General features: G+C 44.8%; 1 protein-coding gene across 4 annotated transcripts; it reads left to right on the plus strand.

The window, feature by feature from the left end:
- The first annotated feature begins 6086 nt into the window (after positions 1-6086).
- Positions 6087-17954, plus strand: LOC137534657 (gastrula zinc finger protein XlCGF26.1-like). Of its 4 annotated transcripts, none has more exons than XM_068256271.1 (9): positions 6087-6138; positions 11339-11540; positions 11724-11891; positions 12812-12878; positions 12998-13095; positions 13199-13310; positions 14825-14922; positions 15056-15116; positions 16711-17954. In XM_068256271.1, exons 2-9 carry the CDS (start codon positions 11499-11501, stop codon positions 17766-17768), a joined length of 1704 nt encoding a protein of 567 aa, XP_068112372.1. In that variant the 5' UTR covers positions 6087-6138; positions 11339-11498; the 3' UTR covers positions 17769-17954. The 4 variants fall into 4 exon arrangements, with proteins under 4 accessions (XP_068112372.1, XP_068112369.1, XP_068112371.1 ...); XM_068256268.1 differs by having other exon boundaries at positions 11339-11450; positions 16711-17952; XM_068256270.1 differs by having other exon boundaries at positions 11339-11450; positions 16714-17952.
- The last annotated feature ends 1922 nt before the right edge of the window (positions 17955-19876 follow it).

Genomic DNA, 19876 nt, shown 5'->3' on the forward strand with positions numbered 1-19876 from the left:
TCATTCCTTAGCTGAGCCTTTACTGCTATATATCTTCCCATCTCATCTTTATCAGTTGCCAGCACCTGTAGTGGTATCTCCTTGGCTATGGCAATCGCTACTCCTTTTGCCCTCCTAATAGGGGAGTTGCTGAAAAACCATTGGGAGAATCTATGTTTTGGGAGTCGTGGGATACATCCATCTTTGAAATATGTCTCCTGTAGGAAGAGGATTTGAGGCTGAAGACGTTTAATTTCCGTCCACAGTCTCCCCCTCTTACACGGGGAACATAAGCCTCGGACATTATATGTCAAAACTCTTAGTTTGTTCAAAACCGACATTTCAATAAAATTACCTGAGAGGATCTGCGGTACCTGAGATAAAGAAATATTAACAAACAGAACATAATCAAAAATAACAAGCCTTGAAGTAGGCTTAGTAAACCTCTAGCAAAGTTTTTGCTGACGTGTACTTGCAGCAGACTTTCCCCTATTAAGGGGATCCCTAATGGGGGTAGATTTCCTGAGTAGAAATGTCATTCAGGACACCATTGCAGCGTCTCCCCCGGGCTGGCTGAGAATGTTGTGTGGTCCCTCATGTGAGGGCACCATCTAGCTGTAAGTCTATCCCTATATTTTTCGGAAAAGTTCCTCAGACAAGATATGTTGAGATACTTACAGACCTGAGGCCCATATTAGGTGCTAGCTCAGCATACGAAAAGATCCTTAAAGTGCTCAGGTCTATCAGTCTCTGAGGGGTCCCAGGACCAGAGTGTCTCGGAAGTTCGTCAAGAAGAAGCATATAATAAGTAAGAACATCTAATAAAAAAAAAGAGGAGCAGTTACTACATAACCTTTGCTTAGCATCTATGCTGGTGATCCCTCCTGAGATGAAGCCGTGGGCCTTCTCTTTCTTCTGGGTTCTTTAGGTTGCCATCTCTCTCTTTGTAATAGCGGGTTAGTTTCCTGCGGGATTCTCTAGTCAGTGAAATCTGTAGAAGGGAGATCCAGGTCATCTATAAACTGTTTCAGGTCGTCTTTAGTGCGTAGGGTTGCAGTTACTCCGTCTACTGTGGCTATTAAGGCAAAGGGGTATCCCCATTTATATAACCCTCCTTTTTTCTTTATGGCTTCTAGTAGGGGTTTCACTGACCTGCGTTGGAGGAGTGTGCGCCATGAGAGATCTGGGTACAGTGTGATACGTGCCCCATCGAATTCAAGATAGTCTCTGTCTCTCATGGTGCGCAGTAGCTGTTCCACATCAGTAAACCTTAGTAGGCGACAGATAACATTCCTCGGGCGGTTAATGTCCGGCTTCTTGGCGGTTAGTGCTCTATGAACTCTTTCTATGTCCATAGGGGACTGGGCAGGTCTTTCCAGGATCAGGTTAAAGATATCCGTTACGGTCACTCTAAGATCCTCGGATCTGGTGGCCTCCGGGAGTCCCTTAATTCTAATATTCTGTCTGCGGGAGCGGTTCTCTTGGTCATCTAGTTGAGAGATTAGTGTCTCAATCTGTTTGTCTTGTCTGGTGATCTTACCCTGCATGGCCGCCATCTTAGAGTCTGCGCCATCATTTCTTTCTTCTAGGTTAACCACTCGATGGCCAATGGCAGTGATGTCTCTGTGAATTTCGTCTATCTCTCTCCGAAAGGACTGTTCAATGCGGCTAGCAAAGGACTCCAGGTCCGATTTCGTGGGTAAGTTATTTATTTGTGCTCTTAAGTCCGCCACTGCCCTCATGGTCTGGCGCTGGCTAGGCCCCGCTGTTTCCCGCTCTCCCTCTACATGGTAGGATGGCGAAGGGGTTCCCTCTTCATGTACGCTTACCGGAGATGTAGATTGTGAGGATGCCCCCGACCCTTTGGGTGATTTAGGAGATGTAGCCTTCGGCGGCGTGTTCTCATCCGCTCTCGCTTTGTTGCTCTCCGTGGGTGTCGGCGCCATCTTAGAGAGCATGTCAGGGTCCGCGTTCATATCCCGGAGGTATTTTTGGATGCCCTGGCTTTGGTTGTCTTCTTTTTGTTGCTTCTTCTTACTGCTTCTGGTGGCCCGGGTCCCCCCAGGCATAGTGTGTCACTGGGGACCGGTATTTACAGCTCTATAGCAGGGATTTCTTCTATAGCCGCCGGGAGCTCTGCAAAGTGCGTCTTACTCCGACATTAGTTGGCCACGCCCCCCATGAACACTATTGATTAACATGTTTTTTAACCTGGGATTGAGAGAGTTCCTGAAGTCCTGGTAAATAATGTATACATTTGGCTTGCTTATCTCTTTTTTTTTCCTGTATCAAATTCCTTTCACTCTTAACTAACGGCAAGTCTGCTCAAATCTGACTGAAGAATGAACCATGAGGAGAGGGGGAATTCCCTTACAGTGCATCTGTTAATCCTGTGTGTGAGAGAAAGCCTGTGTCCTGTGTCTCTGAGCTGTCTGCAGGAGAGCAAAGGAAATGTAACTTGTTATAAATATTTGTAATTGTCTGTGATACCACAGCTTTTCATACTTTTTTGCTTTCAGAGAAAAATACTCTGTAGTCTGATATGCAAAAAAACAACACTGGCTGTGCATTGAAGCAGACACCCCGTTTGAGAATGATTTGTTCCAATAGAACTAAATCCTACACAATGAATTAAAGCTTTTGCCTCTGATATTTAACATGAAAAGTAGGAAAATGTTCACACAGCTGCTTAGACATTATTTGTACATTGTCATTTTAGAACACTTGGTTTGATCGTGTTCCTTTAAATAAATGAGCTGTGCTGGCATAGGGGTAAGAAAGCTACAGTCTGCAGCCAGACCACCACTGCTGATAAAACATATACACGGACAATGGTAGCTATGCTCATACCACTAGAACCTACATTCGGAAAAAAAATTGAGGGAGGTGGTCAATTTACATACAGACACTTAACACTCTGCTCAAAAGCACGTGATGAACGAACGCTGACAGCAATAAAAGCAAATGAGAGTTGGCAAAATGGAGAATTTTAGTTTCCACAAAAGACTGCAATATCTTGTGTACTCAGCAAATCTTTTTGTTTTTTATCTACCTTCACATCCATCCCACTGTATATTAGCTCATGAGAGCTGACGTCACCTGTCACTGACATATACTGTATGTCTGAAGAGTGTGTCAGGTAAGTAGTATGAAGGATCAGTCCCTTGATCTATGTTTACAATCACAATGAGGTCCTCCAATGTCTGTCGCAGTGAAGTCCTCCAGTCACAGTGCAGTCCGTCCTCTCTCTGCCTGCAGTCACAGTGCAGTCCCCCAGTCTTTTGTGAGCAGTCACATTGCTGTCCCCCAGTTTCTGCTAGCAATTACAGTGCAGTCCCACAGTCTCTACAAGCAGCCACAGTGCAGTCCTTCAGCCTCTGCCAGCAATCACAGTGCAGTCTCTGCCAGCAGCCACAGTGCAGTCCCACAGTCTATCAGAAGTCACAATGCTATCCCCCTCGCTCTGCCATCAGTCACAGTGCAGTCCCCCAACCCCCAGTCTCTGTCACAGTGCAGTCCCCCAGTCTCTGCCAGCAGTCACAGTGCAGTCCCCCAGTCTCTGTCAGTAGTCCCCCAGTCTCTGTCATCAATCACAGTGTAGTCCCTCAGTCTCTGCCACCAGTCACAGTGCTGTCCCCCAGTCTCTGTTAGCAGTCACAGTGCAGTCCCCCAGTCTCTGTTAGCAGTCCCCCAGTCTCTGCCAACAGTCACAGTGCTGTCCCCCAGTTTCTGCTAGCAATTGCAGTGCAGTCTCCCAGTCTCTGCCAGCAGTCACAGTGCAGTCCCCCAGTCCCTGTTAGCAGTCACTGTGCAGTCCCCCAGAGCCAAATCAACCCATCATGCAGACAGCATAAATATTCAGTAGTGATGTATTGTGGGAAACCACAGTTGCTCACTTAAAGTGGAACTCCAGCCAAAAAGTTAAAATCCAGTAGAATACCTGTAAAAGAAAGTTATAGTTACCTGTGCTGCTGTCTCCCACAAAGCCGACCCCGCATCATCCACTATGGGCGCTTGGCCCTTCCTCCCCTGCCACGCACCGGAAGTTGGGTGCTATTTTCAGTGGCACTGTACAAAGTATACCCATAAGATGGATCCATACCTGATAGTACCACCACTCCCCCAGTGAAGCCACACTACCCCCCCCCCCCCCCGAAGTTCATCCCCCCCCCCCCCCCATGATAATAAAGGCGCTCACGTTTGGTGGTCCAGACCCATTGCACAGACCTGAAGATGAAGCAGGTGAAGCCGGAGAAACGCGTTGTCCATTTTTAGTGTTGTAATAATGGCTTGTTTTTCAGTCATACTGGAATTATTCTTCAAGAGAAGTAAAACCAACACTATCTAGTAAGTATTTTATTTTAATTGGGCACCTCTGAAATAGAGTGTTTGTCCCCCAGAAGTTTGGAGGATGCCTGTGTGGCTGAATAGTGTAATGGTTAAGGGCTCTGCCTCTGACACAGGCGACCAGGGTTCAAATCTTGGCTCTGCCTGTTCAGTAAGCCAGCACCTATTCAGTAGGAGACCTTAGGCAAGTCTCCCTAACACTGCTACTGCTATAAAGCGTGTCCTAGTGACTGCAGCTCTGACGCTTTGAGTCCGCCAGGAGAAAATCGCAATATAAGTGTTTGTCTTTGTGTCCTCTGAAGAGCATAATAAGAGCTAGCTTCCCTTCCAAACTCTGCAGGGGAGAGTGGGAGTGGGATATGCACCGGCCTGGCACTTTCTGGTGCTTGGTACCAGTGCTGAAGAAGCAGCACCACCTAGAACCCACACACCCCCTCAGCCCACCCCCGATCTGATTGTGGCCATGCTCAGATGGTAGAGTTAAAGAACAACTATCAAAGAAACTGTTTTTCTCTAAACCCCACATACCTATAGAGCTTTTAGCCAGCAACACTAAAAATGCTTTTCAGAGGTCTCTCAGCACAACCTGTGTGAAAAAAGACTGTGTTTACCAGCTGTTTTGTAACAATTTTGTGTCGGCATCAGGGGGGAGGGGGAGGCAGAGCTAAACTCTAACCTGGCTGTAAACTGTTTACTTTTTGCACAGCATGGCAGAGAGAGACACACATACAGGAACACGCACAGAGCTTCAGCTGATGATTATTTACACACATTTGCAGCTATATTTTTGCTTTTTAGCATTCTGAACAGATTCCAGTCACAGTATTAGAGCCAGTGAAGATTGTTTCTGTACACTAGATGTGCTGGATACAGTCCTCCATAGTAATGCCCACAGTGAGAACTGTTCTCTGTAAATGTCATTTTCTTCATATAAAACATGAAAAAAGCCTTTATATTGCTATTTGCTGCAAATATGTGTGCCATTTAGAATTTTAGTTAACTTTGATAGTTGTCCTTTAACCAGTGGCAGAAACCCATAACATGTCAAATGTTATGGTTTTCTGCCATTGGGTAACTCTACTGCCTATAGTTACAAACGCTGCCATTTGGGTGCATTTTAACCCTCCTGGCGGTCAATTAAAACCCCCAGGGGGCAGCGCAGCACTATTTTTTTTTTTTTTTAAATCATGTAGCTAGCCTAGCGCTAACTACATGGCAGCCGCCCACCCTCTCCGATCGCCTCCGGCGATCAAGCCCGTCCTGAAATCCCGTTCTGAACGGAATGTCCATTAGGGCTTCCCCCGTCACCATGGCGACGGGTGAGATGACGTCATCGACGTTGTGACATCAAAGGGAGTCCCGATCCACCCCTCAGCGCTGCCTGGCACTGATTGGCCAGTCAGTGCATGGGGGGGGGGGGGCGCAGCGGCGGAACGGTGGCGATCGGGCAGTACACGCAGCTAGCAAAGTGCAGAACAGATCCGCTTGAACAGACCAATGTAAACGGATCCATAGGTTAACAATGGATCCGTTCGCATCCGTTAGGATCCGCAAGCAGACCATTTTAACACTAATGTTAACCGGGCCTTAGTTTGGAAAGACTATGCTTGGGAGATTGTTGATTAGATTACAAGGATGGTGAAACTTGTTTCACTGCTTGTTTCTGTTGCGTTATGTAATGAAGGGTGCAGTTCTCCTATTCTCCACAAGGTGGTGATCTCATGTATACCACGTGGAACGCAAAGAGAGGAAGTTACAGAGGAAGTGAGAGCAAGTTGAGAGAAGACATTGCTGGGACTGGCAGCAGGAGAGGTAAAAATGCTTATTTTATATTTACACCCAGTCACATCCTATGTACCCTTCTTCCCCATCACCAGCAGCTGCTGCTACACACATAGTGAAAATGGTAAAAATAGATAGATTTTTATAGCACAGTATTAAGTGCATGGCTCTGACATTCCAGTGTGGTCTATACTCTATACACAGCAATATTTTACTCAGAAGAGCTTACACTACAGTCACACTCCAGACTTAATAGGAGATTTATTTTGCTGATTGACCCCAGTATAATGTGGGGTGACATTTAAAGGGGAACTGAAGAGAGAGGTATATGGAGGCTGTCATGTTTATTTCCTTTTAGACAATACCATTTGCCTGGCAGACCTGCTGATCCTCTGCCTCTAATACTATTAGCCATAGCCCCTGAACAAGCATGCAGCAGACCAGGTGTTTCAGTGGTTCAGACTTATAAGTCTGATCTGACAAGACTAGCTGCATGCTTGTTTCTGGTTTTAATCAGATACTACTGCAGAGAAATAGACCAGCAGGGCTGCCAGGCAACTGGTATTGATTAAAAGAAAATAAACATGACAGCCTCCATATACCTCTCTCTTCAGTTCCCCTTTAAATCATTCAGAGAGAAAGCACAATGAGAACATTAAAACTTTAACCTGGTAGAAACTGAGGCCAGCATTACAAGGCTAGACCACAAGCGCTAACCCCACAACGCTTACACGCATTGATAGTATACAGCTTTTTTACTGTCCTGCTAGACTAAAACTAAAACATTACTCCATGTAGCCGACAGATGCATGTTGGTCCAGGAACAAGAGATATGGATTAGGGGGGAAGGTGTGGGAAGACTTGCACCTAATGCTGGGAATACATGTTATGTTTTTTGTGGAGAATCGTTCCGATAGATGCCTTCGATGATAAAATTCCGACATGTGCGATTCTCCGCTCTATTCTGTTCTGCTCGATTCCTAATAGAAGTGAATGGAAAAAAGATAAGTTAAACGAGCAGAAGATAAGAGAATCGATCAGAGAGTCGAATGGCTGATGGATCACGTGGAAAATCGAACACGAAAAACGTAACGTGTATTCCCAGCATAATGGCAGGACAACACACGCTATATATCTGCAGGACTCCTCTAACAAAAGTAACAATGTATTCAACGTGCAAGTGTTAGAGTAAGGTTGTTTGAAGTCAGTATCAATGTAATGCAATAGGTTAGGTGAACTGATACAGCATACATGGGATAAGTGGGGATACATGGGATAAGTGGGGATGCTGAAACGAGTGGATCGCTCCTACGGTGTATTACCCTTTTATTCACAATCACGCTAATGCATAAAATATTCCACGTACGAGAAGATATGAAAATAGAGCTTATCTCAGTCAGAGGCAACCTTCCCACTCTAGATCGACTGCGGCCAACGGGAATAAGCGATCCAAAAAACCACCATAGGCCAAAATTTGTTAAAAGCCGTTTAAAAGAGTAGGTAGTGGTGGACTTACCGCCTTAAAGTGGCCAATGTGCCACTGTGGAGTAATTGAATACATTTATTGTTAACTATTAATCAGCAGAATCTGTGTTTACTTTGAGGAGGTAAGTCCACCACTCTTTTAAAAAGCTTTTAATGAATTTTATCCCGTATTGGCGACTCTGTTTAAACTATCAGTATATTGTTGAGTCCACCCTAAATACAGAGAGAAACTTCTTAACCTGAGCCGGGTCAGTTCTAATCTCCCATCCTCCCTACAAAGTGGTTGCTTGATTGGTAACCCTTTTTTGTGATTATCTTTCATTTGTGTTCACATAACCCCAATGTCTGCTTCTGTGTTACCAGCTCCATGTGGCAGACTTGTAGATCTGTAGCATCCAAATCATTTCTCAAAATGTTTTCCTTACTAATCCTCTATGCCTCACCATTTCCCCTTCACTGATCATTCATCTCTCACCATTTCCCCTTTACTGATCATTCATCTGTCACCATGTCCCCTTCACTGATCATTCATCTCTCACCATTTCCCCTTCACTGATCATTCATCCCTCAGTATTTTCTCTTCACTGATCATTCATCTCTCACCATTTCCCCTTCACAGATCATTCATCTCTCACCATTTCCCCTTTACTGATCATTCATCTCTCACCATTTCCCCTTTACTGATCATTCATCTGTCACCATTTCCCCTTCACAGATCATTCATCTCTCACGATTTCCCCTTTACTGATCATTCATCTCTCACCATTTCCCCTTCACTGATCACTCATCTCTCACCATTTCCCCTTCACTGATCATTCATCCCTCACCATTTCCCCTTCACTGATCATTCATCTCTCACCATTTTCTCTTCACTGATCATTCATCTCTCACCATTTCCCCTTCACAGATCATTCATCTCTCACCATTTCCCCTTTACTGATCATTCATCTGTCACCATGTCCCCTTCACTGATCATTCATCTCTCACCATTTCCCCTTCACTGATCATTCATCCCTCACCATTTCCCCTTCACTTATCATTCATCTCTCACCATTTCCCCTTCACTGATCACTCATCTCTCACCATTTCCTCTTCACTGATCATTCATCTCTCACCATTTCCTCTTCACTGATCATTCATCTCTCACCATTTCCTCTTCACTGATCATTCATCTCTCACCATTTCCCCTTCATTGATCATTCATCTCTCACCATTTCCCCTTCACCGATCATTCATCCCTCAGTATTTTCTCTTCACTGATCATTCATCTCTCACCATTTCCTCTTCACTGGTCATTCATCTCTCACCATTTCCTCTTTACTGATCATTCATCTCTCACCATTTCCCCTTCACTGATCATTCATCTCTCACCATTTCCCCTTCACCGATCATTCATCCCTCAGTATTTTCTCTTCACCGATCATTCATCTCTCACCATTTCCTCTTCACTGGTCATTCATCTCTCACCATTTCCTCTTTACTGATCATTCATCTCTCACCATTTCCCCTTCACTGATCATTCATCTCTCACCATTTCCCCTTCACCGATCATTCATCCCTCAGTATTTTCTCTTCACTGATCATTCATCTCTCACCATTTTCTCTTCACTGATCATTCATCTCTCACCATTTCCCCTTCACAGATCATTCATCTCTCACCATTTCCCCTTTACTGATCATTCATCTGTCACCATGTCCCCTTCACAGATCATTCATCTCTCACCATTTCCCCTTCCCTGATCACTCATCTCTCACCATTTTCTCTTCACTGGTCATTCATCTCTCACCATTTCCTCTTTACTGATCATTCATCTCTCACCATTTCCCCTTCACTGATCATTCATCTCTCACCATTTCCCCTTCACCGATCATTCATCCCTCAGTATTTTCTCTTCACTGATCATTCATCTCTCACCATTTCCTCTTCACTGATGATTCATCTCTCACCATTTCCTCTTCACTGATCATTCATCTCTCACCATTTCCCCTTCACTGATCATTCATCTCTCATCATTTCCTCTTCACTGATCATTCATCTCTCACCATTTCCCCTTCATTGATCATTCATCCCTCACCATTTCCCCTTCACTGGTCATTCATCTCTCACCATTTCCCCTTCACTGATCATTCATCCCTCACCATTTCCCCTTCACTGATCATTCATCTCTCACCATTTCCCCTTTACTGATCATTCATCTCTCACCATTTCCCCTTCACTGATCATTCATCTCTCACCATTTCCCCTTCACAGATCATTCATCTGTCACCATTTCCCCTTCACTGATCATTCATCTCTCACCATTTCCCCTTCACAGATCATTCATCTGTCACCATTTCCCCTTTACTGATCATTCATCTGTCACCATTTCCCCTTCACAGATCATTCATCTGTCACCATATCCCCTTCACAGATCATCCATCTGTCACCATTTCCCCTTTACTGATCATTCATCTCTCACCATTTCCCCTTCACTGATCATTCATCTCTCACCATTTCCCCTTCACTGATCATTCATCTCTCACCATTTCCTCTTCACTGATCATTCATCTCTCACCATTTCCCCTTCACTGATCATTCATCTCTCACTATTTTCCCTTCACTGATCATTCATCTCTCACCATTTCCCCTTCACTGATCATTCATCTCTCACCATTTCCCCTTTACTGATCATTCATCTGTCACCATTTCCCCTTTACTGATCATTCATCTGTCACCATTTCCTCTTCACTGATAATTCATCTTTCACCATTTCCCCTTCACTGGTCATTCATCTCTCACTATTTTCTCTTCACTGGTCATTCATCTCTCACCATTTCCCCTTCACAGATCATTCATCTCTCACCATTTCCCCTTCACTGGTCATTCATCTCTCACCATTTCCTCTTCACTGATCATTCATCTCTCACCATTTCCCCTTCGCAGACCATTCATCTCTCACCATTTCCCCTTCACTGGTCATTCATCTGTCACCATTTCCTCTTCACTGATCATTCATCTTTCATCATTTCCTCTTCACTGATCATTCATCTCTCACCATTTCCCCTTCACTGGTCATTCATCTCTCACCATTTCCCCTTCACTGGTCATTCATCTCTCACCATTTCCCCTTCACTGGTCATTCATCTCTCACCATTTCCCCTTCACAGACCATTCATTTCTCACCATTTCCCCTCCACAGATCATTCATCTCTCACCATTTCCCCTTCACTGATCATTCATCTCTCACTATTCCCCCTTCACTGATCATTCATCTGTCACCATTTCCCCTTCACTGGTCATTCATCTCTCACCATTTCCCCTTCACAGATCATTCATCTCTCACCATTCCCCTTCTCTGGTCATTCATCTCTCACTATTTCCCCTTCACTGATCATTCATCTCTCACCATTTCCCCTTCACTGGTCATTCATTTCTCACGATTTCCCCTTCACCGATCATTCATCCCTCACTATTTTCCCTTCACTGGTCATTCATCTCTCAATATTTTCCCTTCACTGGTCATTCATCTCTCACCATTTCCCCTTCACTGGTCATTCATCTCTCACCATTTCCCCTTCACCAATCATTCAATGCTCACCATCTCCCCTTCCATTTCCCCCCCTTCCCCGTAAATCCCTCACTTTCATACATTGTCATTACCATTCCCAGCCCCACAAATACAAATGCACACACATGCATACTGGCCTTCAGTCCTTTACAATTCAGCCGCCATATAATTCTTAGTTTGTTTTTCCCCCTTTACAGAGAGAGCCTCCTGTATATGACCACATCAGTGAGAATGGAAGAGGAGCAGAGTCCCATGACTGAGAGGATGCTAAACCTCACCCTGGAGATCATCTACCTCCTGACTGGAGAGGTGAGGAGGATTCTGGGAGGGTCACATGGCATCACTCTTATCTGATTAATGAAACACAAACCTGACTGGAAAGCTTGGGAAGATTCTATGGTAAACACGCGACATCACGCATACTGTTAAAAGTCTTGACTGGTGAACTGAAGTGAGGTGAAATGTGGGAATGTTACATTACATCACCCTTATCTCTGTTAATAAAGACAGACCTGATTGTAGAGGTGAGGAGGATTCTGGGAATGTACATGGTGATTTTATTCACTGCTTGTTATTACACAGGATTACGAAGTAGTGAGGAAGACATCTGGGGAGCTATTGACCCCCAGCAGCCTTCTCTGTGGCCCACACCCCATCAAAGTGCCTCCATCTCACCTCCTGTCATCTGAGAGAAATGGGCAAAAGATTCTAGAAGTCATCCACAAGATGATTGAGCTTCTGGTGGGAGAGGTGAGCAGTGCTGGGAATTATGGGAAATTATTGGTTAACAGCAAGGAATGTATCTGAATGGTGACTGTATCATTCTGTGTGTCAGGTATGTTTATCCCATTCCCATTTAAAAGTCCTTCATGTACTGTGTGCATAAACCCCATATACCCAGTATTATTCTCCCCCTTCAGCAAGTGCTCCTGTCCCTTCTGTAGCCAAAAACCTTCTCCTTCCTTGCTGGTACTCCCCCTCCTCCTGCTGGTGTTGGAGCTCTTCTCTCTACTGCATCTGTTTTGCTCCCCCCATTTGGTGCTTCTCTCTGCCCTGTGTAGTCACTATTCCTCCTTTGTAAGTCTTTTCCTCATCTTATATAGCCATTCCCCAGGTTACATTGCCCCAGTTTAACCAGTGTGTGCTTGGAATCAACTGACTCATCCATTGACTTTACTTGCGATTCATTGGCTTTTCACAAGTCACATGGTGCACTAATAGTCAGCACTTTACCCCTTTCTGGAATGATGTTAAACTGAAAGAATTTTAAACTATCCGTGACCCTTTTGTATGAGCAGATATAGGTATTCCCACACTAAAAGACATTGCAGAAGGTAATAAACTGATGTCCTTGATGAGCTTAAAACACAGTACTCCCCACCTTACTCTGTAGGCCTGCTTCATCAAGCTGTGCTGCTTAGCAGTGCAGCTTAATGTGAAGAAGCGCTCGCTTTGCCTTCCTTACATAGCAGCGTTCGCTGCTATGTAGGGAGCATGCCTTCCTTAGTTACGCGCGTAACTTTAACTGCGGGTGGTCCTGTGAAGTATTGTTACTGCGATGCGTCACTCGCGGCCGCTTTATGTTCATTTACATAGTTGTAACTATGGGTTACATTTGTTGAGCAGATTTAAGTAGCTTTAGGTGGTGACTGTCTTGTCTTTCCATGTAGAGCCACAATAATTTAGAAGGATACAAGGACATCATGATGGAGAATCAGCCACCCCTCACATCACCGGGTAAGAGAAGACTTTCATTTTTGTAAAGGAGAGAGAAGTATGATGGAGGGTCCGCTTAGATCCGCGATCATCTGGTAAACATAGAAACGATGTAATCAGTGAGTGTGTATTTCCTACAGATGGATCCAGTGACAGAAACCCACCAGGGAGCAGTACAGGTCCTCTTTATTCCCAGGATTGCCCACAGGAAGATTACACCATCCCCCACCATGATCAGGTAGGTGGAGCTGAGCGAGTGACCCAATGTTGTATTCTCTATAAAGAAGCTGTTTGGAGCTCATAAACTTACTTACTTCTTATTTTTTGTTGCATTATTTTAGGGAGAAGATATGATTACTATTAGAGTAAAAATTAAAAAGGAAGCAGAAGAGGCGTGCCTGAGGGGTGAGGAGATGTGTAAGGAGGAGGAAATTCCTCCTCAGATCAGAAAAGGTCAGTAATGAACACTAAATACAGAAACCATTCACAGATTCATCTCAGTGTCTACAGCATTTCTAATTACATCATTATTATAACCATTATGTATTTACATAGTGCTGACTCCTTCTACAGCACTTTGCACCGAATATATAACAGTGTAATTGAGTTCAGCCCATGCATACATCGGTACTGCATGTTGGATCACATTACTGTGTCTTTGAATTTGCTGACTGGCTTTGCTCTGCAGACCTGATAAATATCCCCCGGTGCAGTAAACTTTACCTGTCAGTGTGTGCCGCTGGCTCCGGCTCCTGGGCTCCATCCGCAATCCACATACACACGCGCTGTGTGGTTGCCGGGGTAACATGGGTGTGTGTGTGACACTCCACACGCTCCCACGTATACTCCGGCATCCGCGTGGGGCACGTGTATGCTAATTGTGAATGGATCCCGGAGCCAGTGGTGGACACGGACAGGTAAAGTATACTGCACCAGGGTGGCATATTTTACATTGGGGGACAATGCAGGAGGTGGCATATGTGGCGTCATAAGGCCTAATCCCAAGAGATTTTATGCTGAAATTGAGCAGGAATCTGCCTGCGGTGTATGGGCAGGCATCAGATCTTTCTCTGATCAGATTCAATCGGAGAGAGATCTGTCTCTTGGTTGCTCTGCCCATACATCATGGACAGGTGCGAGGAGTGAAAAACAAACAAGATCTACATACCTGGGGTTTTCTCCAGCCCCTGACAGCCTTTCTGTCCCTCACTTTAGCTCCAGTGTCCTGGTATCCTCTCCGTTGCAGAGCGAGGTTGGCATATTCTGTGCCTGTGCGCAGCCGCACCGATCGCACTCACGTGGCCTGGAGCGTTCAGTGGAAGGGATCCCTGGATACCGGAGCTGCGCCGAGGGACAGATAGGCTGTCAGGGGCTGGAGGAAGCTCCAGGTAAGTAGATCTTATTTATGTTTTACTCCTCGCACCTGTCCTTTAAGCATTGCCTTCCATTGCGTTCATGCATTTAATTTGTGTAGAAGTGGTGGATGGTTTCTCTGGCAGGAGGGCTGCCCACTCTGTGCGGTTGGGGACCCTGGCCAGTGACCGTGCTCCCCCCATACTCCCCCTCCCCCCCCCCCAATTGCTTATCACTGTTTCAAGCTCTTAGCATCACACAGATAATGCAACGTGCAGGTCAAATAGCAGTTATAGATGGGGGCCTGGAGACTGGCTGCACGTACTGCCCCTGCTGCCGCATAACTATGTGAAACTGATGGTCTCCTTGTAGTATAGGAGAGATAGTGTAATTCAGCCCATGCATACATGGGTACGGTACTGCAGATCTGGACGCATTACTGTGTCTTTAAATTGGCTGCCCGGCTTCACTCTGCAGACCAGATTAATAGCAGTTGTTGCTTGGTGAGTAAGCATAGCCTTCCATTGAGTTTCTTGCATATAACAGTTTAACACAGTTGTTTCTCAAACTGTTATGATTCTTTATCCGTTTCACTGTGTGTGTGTGTCCTACAGATGGATCCAGTAGCAGAAACCCAGCAGTGAGATGTACAGGTCCTCTTTATCCCCAGGATTGTACACTGGAAGATCACCCCACATCCCACCATGATCAGGTAGGAGCAGCTGAGGGTAAAGAACTCAGAAGTAATTAAAAAATGTATGAAATGATATGATACTGTGTGAACTGAAGTCCAGATAGGTGGTCACATGTACCTCTTTTTTTCCCCTATCTTTTTGTGTGTTTAGAGTGAAGAACTGAATCTTATTAAGATTGAAAATGAAGAAGAGGAAGAGACACACTTCTGGGGTAAGGGGTATTCTGTTATTGAGGGTGACCAGCTAATGAGAAGTGCCAGTTTTAGTTGAACAAATAACCATACACATTTTAAATAGTTGCTGTTATTTTTTTTTTATGTTTATGAAATGTTCTCCCTACATAAGCTTTAGAGCCAATATATTTGTTGATCACAATGCGTTTTGTGAAACATTTTTAAGGTATCGTTCACTTCTTCAGGAGCACGCTGACCGGTCTTCCACTGTTACTCTGCCAGATCTGTGGACATACAGAACGGGTACCCTGAGTCTTGGATCATACAAATATCCACATTTAACTGATTTACATGGGAACCCAGATATATTCTGAAATCTTCTTCAATGATATGGTGCCAGGAAACACTAGGAGCGCTACCTTATAGATGTTTCATGAAACGCGTTGAGATCAACTAATACCTTGGCTCTAAATCTTATGTATGGAGAATATTTTTTGAAAAACAGGCACCCTTTCTATTAGGGATTCCCTGTGAAAAAGGAAAGTCCTCCAAAAAGGAGAATCATCCTGTAACAGCTCTTATTCTAAATCAGAATGGGACAATGGCCTTGATTCATTAAAGGCTGGTAACCGTATCGCGCCCTAAGAGCGTGAGTTAATTTTAGCATGTGCACACTATGTGCAGTCCTCTCAGAGTAGCACGCACTCTTAACTAACGCACGCTGATCCTAATTACCACGTGATAGCATGTAGCAAAACCGCAACAGTCCACTAGTGCAGCCACTACTACATTAAAGGGGAACTTCAGCCTAAACGAACATACTGTCATTAAGTTATATTAGTTATGTTAATTAGAATAGATAGGTAGTATAATTTTTTGCCCACCCTGTTTTAAAAGAACAGGCAAATGTTTGTGATTCATGGGGGCTGCCATCTTTGTCATGGGGGCAGACATCTTTATGGTTGAAAGGAGGTGACAGGGAGCATGAGACACAGTTCCAACTGTCCTGTGTCCTGATTACCCCTCCCAGCTGCATGTGCTAGGCTTCAAATGTCAAATTCAAAATATAAAAAAAAAATTGCACCAAAACAGCAGAACGAGAACAACAACATCAGAAATCCCATCATGCTTTGCACAGCATCAGGGGAAAAATGCCCGGGCAGTTTTCTTCTGTGCAGCTAAAAATGAGGCTTGTATAAGAGAAACAAAGTTCTGATGCTGTGAAACTGTTAAAGAAACACCAGGCCTTTTCAGTGCTGCTGAGTCTATTTTTAGTCTGGAGGTTCACCTTAATTAACATAGTAGCGGCCGCGCTAGTGAACTACTGTGATTGTGTTACAAGCAAATCACAGGGCAGTTAGGATCAGCGCATGTAAATTAAGAGCGCATGCTACACTGAGAGGACCGTGCGTAGTGTGCACACGCTAAAATTTACTCACGCTGTTAGTGTGGTTATGTTTCTATATTGAATGCTCAAATGTAAAAAAAACTGACAAACGTGCGTCTTTCTTACAGTACAGTAATTATGTTTTAATATGTGTGCCTTATGTGGCTTTTTGTAAATGTGGCAATATAGGCTTGAATTTTAAATTTACTAAATGACCTGTTCTGTAACTATTATTATCTCCCCAGCAGATGGCCAGGATGTGGGGAACACCTCGAAGGGACGTCTTATCTCACCTCCAGATTATAATGCAGAAGATAATGGCGTCACACAATATTCTCCAGGAGGAAACCCCAATACTGGAAATACACATCACAGACTTTACCATGAGGAGAGATCACCGGATCCTTCTAATCCTGACATATCACATCCTATTACCTCCCACTCTATTAGAGACAGAAATTATAAGATGTACCCGTGTACTGAATGTGACAAATGGTTTGCAAGGAGTTCACATCTCGCCTTGCATCTCAGAGTTCACACTGGGGAGATTCCTTTTTCATGTTCTGAGTGTGGGAAAGGTTTTTTGGAGAAGAAAAAGCTCGTCATGCATCAGAGATGCCACAGTACCAAGCACCTATTCACGTGCTCGAAGTGTGGGAAATGCTTCTTTCAGAAAGGAGACCTTCTCGTACATGAGAGGAATCACACTGGTGAGCGTCCATTCTCATGCCCACAATGTGGGAAAGGATTTACAGCGAAAGGAACTCTCACTGTTCACCTGAGAAGTCACACCGGTGAACGCCCACATTCATGTTCAGAGTGTGGGAAAAGCTTTATTCACAAAGCTCACCTTGTTAAACACCAGAAAAGGCATGCCAGCGAGCGTCCGTTCTCATGTTTAGACTGCGGAAAAGCCTTCTTTGAGAGTGCGGATCTCCTACGGCATCAGAGAAGGCACACAGGCGAGCGGCCTTTTTCCTGTACGGAGTGTGGAAAAGGATTTATCCGCAAAGCGACCCTTCTTAAGCACCAGACGATTCACACAGGGGAGCGCCCTTACTTGTGTCCAGAATGTGGAAAGTGCTTCAGTCAGGAGGGAAACCTCCTGAAACACCGGAAGAGTCACACGGGCGAGCGTCCCTTCTCTTGTTCAGAGTGTGGGAAATGTTTTCTTGTTAAGGACCACCTACTCAGGCACCAGAGAATTCACACTGGTGAGCGTCCGTTTTCATGTACTGATTGCGGCAGAAGCTTTACCTGGAAAGGAAATCTAATTATCCATCAGAAAACACATAGCCACTAAAGGACATATGGATGGTGTCATTTCATAGTCTGACTTAAATCTGCCTGTAGAAACATTATGTGAAAGGGAGGAGCATCTACAAGATCAGCCCACCCAGAAGTAAAAACGGAAAATTGTATACTTACCTACCGGTAATTTTCCTTTCCTGATGCATCCATGGCAGCACCTACGGGTTAGTTGCTCCGCCCACTCACCCCATAGGACAGGTAACTAGATGAGTTGAAGCCACCCCCTCTGCTACCTGTCTACTTCTTTTCGACCTCACCGAGCAGTAGGGTGGGTCCTATGTGCTGCCATGGATGCATCAGGAAAGGAAAATTACCGGTAGGTAAGTATACAATTTTCCGTTTTCCTAATGCCTCCATGGCAGCACCTACGGGATCTAACTAGCAAATTCCCTGTATAAATGAAGGGCGGGACCAATTCTGCGAGTGCACCAGCATAATCTTTAATAAACAAGATTATAGTTTACAACAAGAAAAGAAAAGTCAATCATTTTTCTGCAAATTTTGCAATGACAATACCGTCCTGCCAAACTCCACTGATGAGTTGGCGGCAGGGTCTACTTTATAATGGTGCATGAAAGTATGAGTTGTTTTCCAATTCGTCGCCTGACAAATTTTGTCAGCTGAGACTCTGGCGTATGCTGCCCAAGATGTGGCGACTGATCTGGTAGAGTGCGCCGAAATCTCTTGGGGAGGATCTAGGTTAGCCGATCTGTATGTGGCTTGGATCACCTTAATTATCCAGGATGCTATAGACCTTGATGATGCTGACTCACCCTTTCTATAGCCGGCTGGTATTACTAATAGTGTCTCTGCTTTCCTGAAAGTTTCCGTGGTATGTAAGTACTGCTTCAGTAGCCGTCCTAAGTCCAGCTTGTGAAGTATTCCTGATTCTTGTTCCTGGAAGGTAGGCAATGTCCAGTCTTGGTTGAAATGAAATGATGTGGACACTTTTGGCAAGAAGTGTTGTACAGGTCTGATGACTACTCGATCAGCAAAAAAGGTAAGTGAAGGTTCTTTTATGCCAATCGCTTGGATCTCTGACACTCCTCTTGCCGAGGCCACTGCTAGTAGGAATGCCGTCTTTAAAGTCAGATTCTGTAACGAACAGTTCTCCAATGGTTCATATGGTGGTGCTGTTAATGCGTCTAAGACCAAAGGGAGGTCCCATTTAGGAAAAATGTTCTTCCTCGGTGGCTTAATTTTCATTGCCCCTCTCAGGAACTGGACAATTAGAGGGTCCCTCACCCACCTTTGGCCTGTTAACGCTGATATCGCTGTGACCTGTACTTTTATTGCTGAATAGCTTAACTGTTTGTCTAATCCTGTTTGCAGAAAATCTAGAACCTGATGCACCTGGGGATGAGATGCATCAAACTGTTCTGTATTTGCGAATTCTATGAATCTGTTCCAGATGTTATGATAGGTCCTGTTTGTGGACGGTTTACGTGCCCTTAACAGTGTGTCTATAACCATGTCGGAGCATCCTGCTTGCCTCAGCTTTTCCCCCTCAACAACCAGGCCATTAAACTCAACTTGTGAGGATTTGGATGTACTATCGGTCCCTGGTGTAGCATTCTGTCCATCACTGGTAGGTGCCAGGGAGATTCCACTTTCAAGCTCCATAATAGGGGAAACCAGGGCCGATGCGGCCAGAACGGTATTATTGCTATGATTGTCGTCCTTTCTGCTGAAATTCTGTTGAGGATCCTGCTGATCATCGGAGTAGGGGGAAAAACATAACCTAGTTCGAAGTCCCAAGTCATCGTCACTGCATCTGTGGCTTCCGCTAGGCTGTTCGGGTGCCGAGAATAAAATCTCTGACACTTCGAGTTCTGGGATGTCGCCATCAGATCCACTTCTGGTCGAACCCATCTCTTGCACACTCTGTCGAAAATCTCCTGATTGAGTGTCCACTCGTTGTTGGATATGTGGTTGCGACTCAAATAATCCGCTTTCATATTCTGGGTCCCCGGAATATAGGTTGCTTTTAGACTGAGAAGGTGTTTCTCCGCCAAGCACATTATCTGGGATGCCTCCTGCAGTAGCCTCAGACTTCTTGTCCCTCCCTGTCTGTTGATATACGCAACAGCGGTTCTGTTG

The sequence above is a fragment of the Hyperolius riggenbachi genome, chromosome 10 (assembly GCF_040937935.1).
Source record: "Hyperolius riggenbachi isolate aHypRig1 chromosome 10, aHypRig1.pri, whole genome shotgun sequence".
In the NCBI taxonomy this organism is placed as follows: domain Eukaryota; kingdom Metazoa; phylum Chordata; class Amphibia; order Anura; family Hyperoliidae; genus Hyperolius; species Hyperolius riggenbachi.

Coding starts and splice junctions, on each gene's coding strand:
- LOC137534657 (XM_068256268.1), top strand. CDS start 11,355: ATGACCACATCAGTGAGAATGGAAGAGGAGCAGAGTCCCATGACTGAG. Junction 11,451..11,723: donor TCTACCTCCTGACTGGAGAG/GTGAGGAGGATT, acceptor GTTATTACACAG/GATTACGAAGTAGTGAGGAA. Junction 11,892..12,811: donor TTGAGCTTCTGGTGGGAGAG/GTGAGCAGTGCT, acceptor CTTTCCATGTAG/AGCCACAATAATTTAGAAGG.